Source organism: Ahaetulla prasina, chromosome 1 (genome assembly GCF_028640845.1).
Source record: "Ahaetulla prasina isolate Xishuangbanna chromosome 1, ASM2864084v1, whole genome shotgun sequence".
Taxonomy (NCBI): Eukaryota; Metazoa; Chordata; class Lepidosauria; order Squamata; family Colubridae; genus Ahaetulla; species Ahaetulla prasina.
In genome coordinates this window covers 82,492,993-82,499,711 of record NC_080539.1, presented here as the reverse complement: position 1 = coordinate 82,499,711, position 6,719 = coordinate 82,492,993, and the positions used below count along the sequence as shown (strand labels likewise).

The 6,719-nt window shown below is 36.3% G+C and overlaps 1 protein-coding gene across 2 annotated transcripts in view; it reads right to left on the bottom strand.

Annotated features, from left to right (window-relative positions):
- Positions 1–285: 285 nt before the first annotated feature.
- Positions 286–6,719, bottom strand: part of NID1 (nidogen 1) — a 68,116-nt gene continuing 61,682 nt past the window's right edge. The window contains exons 17-21 of one of the 2 annotated variants that reach the window (XM_058165962.1): positions 5,478–5,635; positions 4,470–4,593; positions 4,042–4,154; positions 2,267–2,428; positions 286–467 (exon numbers count right to left, since the gene is read on the bottom strand). In XM_058165962.1, coding sequence (XP_058021945.1) covers positions 2,307–2,428; positions 4,042–4,154; positions 4,470–4,593; positions 5,478–5,635 — 517 coding nt within the window. In that variant the 3' untranslated portion in view covers positions 286–467; positions 2,267–2,306. Of the gene's footprint in view, positions 2,429–4,041; positions 4,155–4,469; positions 4,594–5,477; positions 5,636–6,719 lie in introns of both variants that reach the window. The other variant, XM_058165955.1, reaches the window with a different exon arrangement.

Genomic DNA, 6,719 nt, shown 5'->3' with positions numbered 1-6,719 from the left:
CTCACTCCTCTTGCGCCTCAACCAGCCCGCCAAGTTTGCGCCGTCCGCCCACCAGACACGGGAATGGGGGCGGCCTGGGGCGACAAATCGCGAGACCTCGGCGGGCCCGCTCCCGTCCCTCCATGGGAGTCCGTTCGGTACCCCTCCTGTGCGGGGTTCCGAGCGTGAACTCGAGTATAAGCCGAGGGGACGTTTTTCAGCACAAAAAACGTGCTGAAAAACTCGGCTTATACTCGAGTATATACGGTAAATCTTTCTTATAAAAAAGAATACCCAGACATAGTGTTGTACTTCAAAGGCAATGTTTTTTTACAAAAATTATTTTATTGGCAGTGTAAAAATTATTTAAGTACAGTGTAAACTTTTTTGTCACCTGAACTTGAAATAACACTGGTTACTGGTTTTTAAGAAGCACCTTTTGTTTGTTTCAGCAGTTGTTGTTTTTTGATTTACAGTTTCAGATATTTCTAACAGAATGAAAAAAAATTAAATGTATTAAAGTTATACAAGTTATATCAAATTTAAACATTTTATATAGTATTTTATATTTCAATGATAAATATAACATGAAAATGTAATCAGAGACTTAATATTGGCTCTGCTTTTCTTACATGGAAGTCTGGTGAGCTATGATTTCTGATGCATATTTTATTTTCTTAAAAAAATAAATTGCTGCCTTTTAGAACAGCTATCTTGACAAATTTGATTTGCTTGTTGGACTGTAGATATACTTTACCACAGCAGTATACCTTCCTAAGCCATTTGGTAATATTTTTATTAACCCACAGATTTTGGGTTATAAGGCTCTACTGTGTTAATTTAAATGCTAGCAAGTGGCACAGAAAATCTACTCCTTTTTTTCTTAATATCAAGGAAATCATAGAATAAACACAATGACTAAAGAACATAAGTAATCTACCTAGTGGGTTGTTTCACAATAGCAATTGCTCTTGCCGTATGTAATTAAAAAGCACATTTAAATTGGACACAAACTACAAGTAGTCCTCATTTAGTGACTGCAATTGGTTCTAACGACTCAGTTGTTAAGTGAAATAAACAACAAATGGACATATGACAGAAAGAAGAGAGAGACACTGTAAAGATCACAGCCTTCTCCTTCAGAAAGGCTGCCTCATACAGTGTCCTGTGTCTGACTCTCTTCTTCTTTTTTCCTCTTGCAGAGAGATTGCTTAAATGAGCTATTACTGAGTAGCTTTTATCCACAGCCCAGCACTTCCCTAAAAAGTGCTAACCCCAAGTTAACAGCTCATTCCATCCAATGCTGGCAGTTGCTGCCTGAAACTGACCAGACTTTAATCAGTTTCTACACTAAAGGGCTTTTTTTTTGTCACAAATGCATGCATTGGTTGGAAAATGATTTTTAATTACCATTACCATCATATTTATGAACAATCCCATCCAAGACAGTTGCTAAACGAGGACTACCTCTAATAGAAAAAATGGATATAAAATTTGACAAATTTTCATCTGAAACCATTTTTCCCACTGTTTACACTTTTTGCTGTTCAATGCAGACATCCACAAGGCCATACCAAAGAGCAAAGGAATTCTGCAATCATTTGCTAAAGGCTGTTTATTCTTCTACTGAAATTAGACAAATAACTCATATATATTCTTTTACTTCCCCAATTGCATTCTGGAAAATTAAGTTGGGGAAAAGATAGCATTAAGAGAATTGTACAGAGAAGTCGTCAATTTTTAATATCCCCCTGCTTTAATCCTTCTTAATAGAGCATCTAATATTATTTTTATTCTCAAGGGTTCTGTGGAAAAGTGATTGTACTTAAGACATTTGGCATAAAAACATAAGGTTCTCTTTGGCTTAGGTAGCTGATTATCATTACAAATAAACGCCTACATTTTGAGCTTCAAGTCATTTCATTAAATTCCTTCTTGGTGTTTTACTGCCCAGCATTCAGTTGTACTAGTTATAAGTTATACATCAATTGCCAAAATATGATTCCATACTAAATAAACATGGATGTTTAATATTTGATTCTCTTGCCTTTTGTAACAGCCTGTTACCATAATTCATACAATAACTGGTTTAGATGGGTTTATTTAACTGGCACAGTTACAGGTAGTTATTATATTCTGTGTTCTTTTGTTTCTTTTAAAAAAGGAATGTATAACAAGTGGCTGCAGAGAAGTGCCAATATTCGATTGCAATGTGCTTTCAGCTCCAAGAAAGAGCAGTGATTATCTTAGGAATCTTTCCATTATCTTAAGGAAACTTGCTGCTTACTTAGTGACAGTGTAGTTCCCCAGGGTGGGAGCTACAGTTTTCAGTTCCTTTCTATGCAATCCACTCCAATGATGTTATCTGGGCATCGGCAAGAACGGCCTCCTGGGGTAGCCAGACATAGATGAGTACAGCCTCCATTGTTCACGGAACAGTAGTTATGTCCTGCAAAATATATATGCCAGCTTAATGAATCCAAGTGCTTTATTTATTAAATAAAACCTTTTTACAATGGTGGCAAATACCTATAGCTCAGGTGGAGGATGAGGGTGGAGGTTCATTCTCCAAGCTTGTGGGTTTGTTTCTAAATGTTTCATTACCAGGCTAGGTAACAACTTTAGTAGAGTTTAGGCCCTTATAAACAGAGGAACACTGACACTGACATCCCCTAAACTTAGGGGTGCTATTCAGCAGGTTCTGACAAGTTCTGGAGAACCGGTAACGGAAATTTTGAGTACTTCGGAGAACTGGCGAACACCAAACTGGCTGGCCCCAGAGTGGGGTGGGAATGGAGATTTTGCAGTATCCTTCCCCTGCCACGCCCACCAAGCCACGCCCACAGAACCAATAGTAAAAAAAATTGAATTCCACCCCTGCCTAAACTCTGCTGAAGTTGTTACCTAGCCTGGTAACAAAAGGTTCAGAAACCAACCCACAATCTTGGAGAACAAACGTCCACCCTTTAAACGGTTTTTGGCAAAACAAATATTAAACCAGTTTGGATATGTAAGCCATGATGTACCTTAGGATGAATCATGCATTCCTTCCTTTACTGTCCACCTTTTGCATACAAAAGTAAGGACCTTGGTTCTTTCAGAGAATCCAGTCTAAATATCTCGTAAACTGTGTGACAAACTATAATAATAATGGATTGGAAAATCTGTGTATTTGGTTAGTGAGTCACATATCACAGGGAAGGATAACTAACTTGGGTAGTTCCTTCCTAAAATTCTTCTCAATGGTCTTGAATAATACTTGCCAAAACTCTATTTTTCAGCTCTGAAATGGCCTTTTTGTGACACAAGCTGTAACCAATACTCAAATTTCCCAAATATTATCCAAGAGCTTTGTATTTGCTTCTATAAAATTTACTTCATTCAATCCTCCTTCTATTTTAGCTCTTTTGCCTCTTTAACAATTGCACAAACAAGGTAAGAAATACAGTGTTTCCCCGAAAAATAAAACCTAGCTGGAAAATAAGCTCTAGCATGATTTTTCAGGATGCTTGTAATATAAGCCCTACCCCAAAAATAAGCCCCAGTTAAGATTGTCAGTTAGACAGATACATTTTACTACCGTATTTCCCCCAAAATAAGACCTAACTGGAAAATAAGCATTAATGTGTCTTTTGCAGCGGAAATTAATATAAGACCCAGTCTTATTTTTGGAGAAAGGATAAGCAAGGAATAATTTAAGATCTTTCTTTATTTCTAATTTCAGCAGAAAGCATGCCAAACACTTTTTATTCTTGATAGCATTAAATTCTTGATGGTACTGATCAATCATGAAAACTGACTGAATTTACAAAGGATACTCTTACCAAGAGTATCCTTTGTAAATTATATATTACCAAGCAGGAAAAGCTAATATTTTCTATTTGTTTTAGCTCATCTAAAGCAATCAAAAGAAAGAAATGCAATAAGTTAATTAAATTTGTACTATTAGGAATTAGACTATTTTTTATTGGTAGTGGAATTTCTCCAGAGAATTTTCTGAAATCCATGGTATATCTTCTTTCATATTTCAGCCTCTAGTTCATTATAAGTTCGCACCATTACCTGCTGGACATTGAGCCAAGGCTGTCGTTATTCCATAAAGACGAGTGCGCTTATAGGGTTGGAAGTTGTCATTCTCTTTAGAGATTATGCGATCCACTGCTACCACAGCATCTCTATGGCACACAAAATAGTGACATAAATAAAATATGAGATAATGGAGAAAGAAGGAGAGAGAAAATTAGACCTAAATAAACCAAAACTTGTTGGCGTGCACACAAACACCCACACATACACCTCAGGAAATTTATTTCAGTTATCTGCCTGCAGTGGATGCAGGATTTTTTTTTAAATATACAGATTTTCCCTAACAATATTTGAAGCCTTTACCACTTATATGAGGCTTGGGGGTAGGGGAGTAGAGACTATGAGTAAAGTACAAGCTTTTTTTGTAAATAATATAAAACAAACAAAAAATAGGTAAATCATACCTTCTCCAGTCAGTGTAAAATAAATTCTTCCCATAGCTTGTAATGCTAAAAGGATATTGAATTCCTTCAAGGATTTTTCGACGGCTATGTTGGTTGAGATCCATACATTCTACTCTTTTGGTCCCTGCATGTGAAAAAAATAAGCTGGACTTTGCAAGAAACTGATGACCCTTTTCTTAGTAAGAAAATTTAGTATTTACTAAATTAGTATTATTTTTATATTAATATATTTTTGGTTAAAGAAATGAACTTCTCCACATATAATTTGGACATGATTATTTGAGGATTTTTTCCCCTTTTGGATAAATACAGTGTATATACTATTGTTTCCTTTAAAAATTTTCCATATTATCCCATGTCAAAACCTGTCCACATCTTTTCCAGACATTCATTTTGAAAATATTAATTACAAAGTTTGCTTGCTGCCAGCAAACAGTTTTGTGTTGGACACCCAAAGATCAATGTAAATGAAACAACAATTCTTAACATTAGCTTTCCTTGCCCCTTTCTGTATGCTTGAGTCTTTCTAGGGCTAACCGTTACCCACTACCAGTGGTGGGTTGCTCCTGGTTCAGACCAGTTCTTGTGAACCGGTAGTAAAACTGGAGGGAGGCTCCGCCCACCGACCCCAACATCATCAGGAAGCTTCTGCGCATTTTACTCGCGTGATCCCGCTGCGGAACAGTAATAAAGGTAAGTAGAACCCACCCCTGCCCATTATCCATCATGGGTAATTTAACATAATACTTTTTGTAATGAGTGACAGTCCTGAGAATTTCAGACAGCAGACTTCCACAGCTGTGCCTTCAGAACTGAGAAATTAAAACTGGACTGTAATGAGAAGTTAGGAGTCACTTCTAAACCACTGCTATTTTGAAACAGAAAAGAAAAGACAAATGGCGTAATTGTTGAGTACTGAGCACCATCATGACTACACCTTAATATTTTTAGCATCCAGCTGCTCATTTATTTCTTCAGTTTCATTCATTCTACAGTGTAAGGTTTTACCTGCATCTACCCAGCACAGTAATGAAGAATAGGTGTCCAATGTCAGCCCATTTGGCAGTCCCAAATCATCCTTAACAAGAATTCTTCTATTGGTGCCATCCATATAGGAGGTTTCAATTTTAGGAGCTTCTCTGTTCCAGTCTGTCCAGTAAAGGTTTCTGAGTGTATTGATAAAGACACATATACAAATAAATAAATATAATTGTGTCTAAGGAGGGTATTGATATTATGTAGTATTATTTCTAATAAAATACATGGATATTTCCATTAAGGCACCAGGAGTCAAGCATTACTTGGGGGAGATTGTACCTTTGCACAGTATTCTCCTCTTCATTTTATTTTGATAATAATTTGATCACTGATATTATAAAATTCATGATTTACCTGCTATTTACATAACACAGTGAACCTCCAATCGCTCAATCACTTTTTAATCTAAGGCACTGTGCAAATTCAAGTCAGGTAGTTAGTTTATACATTAAATCTGAATGAAGTTGGGTAATTTATAGTTCAGCATCGCCTAAGGCAGTGGTCTGCAAACTTGGCTCTTTTAAGACTTGTGGACTTCAACTCCCAGAGTTCCTCAGCCAGCTTTGCTAGCTGAAGATCTCTGGGAGTTGAAGCCCAAAAGTCTTAAAAGAGCCAAGTCTGCAGATCCCTGGCCTAAGGAAACAGCTATTATGTCAGCATACTGAGTAAACAACTTAAGCCATCACATGTTTTTTTTAAAAAGAAAAACAGGACATAGCATATTATATTTAGTCAGTTGTGTGATATTAATTCATGTTTATATTTTAGTATGTTGCATGATCTCAGCCAATATGTTGTCGGAAACTAAAATTGGGGGTAAACCCATGGCTCAGAGAATGGTCAGTGTGAATATAGCTTTTCTTCCCAAGGAAAAAAGATCAGACCTTTATAAAAATCACTTGTCTACCAAAACACATGGAAAGTTTTTGCAGTAGCTAGAAAATTCTAGGCAGTAAAGCAGTAAAGCAGTAAAAGCAGTGAAAATATTGTACTACTTATTATTTGTTAATTTAGCATACTGCTTCCATTCTACATTTTTCTTTAGTTTAATCCTCTTTTTTGCACCAGAATTACAGTTAGGTTTGTACATACTATGGGACTAAGACTGTTGCCCCTGTTTTCAATTTAGGTTTTCATTTGAATTCATGAATTCAGAATATTTTACTGGTGTGCTGTATATGGTAGGTTGTGATTAGTGTGAGTTCAAGTACT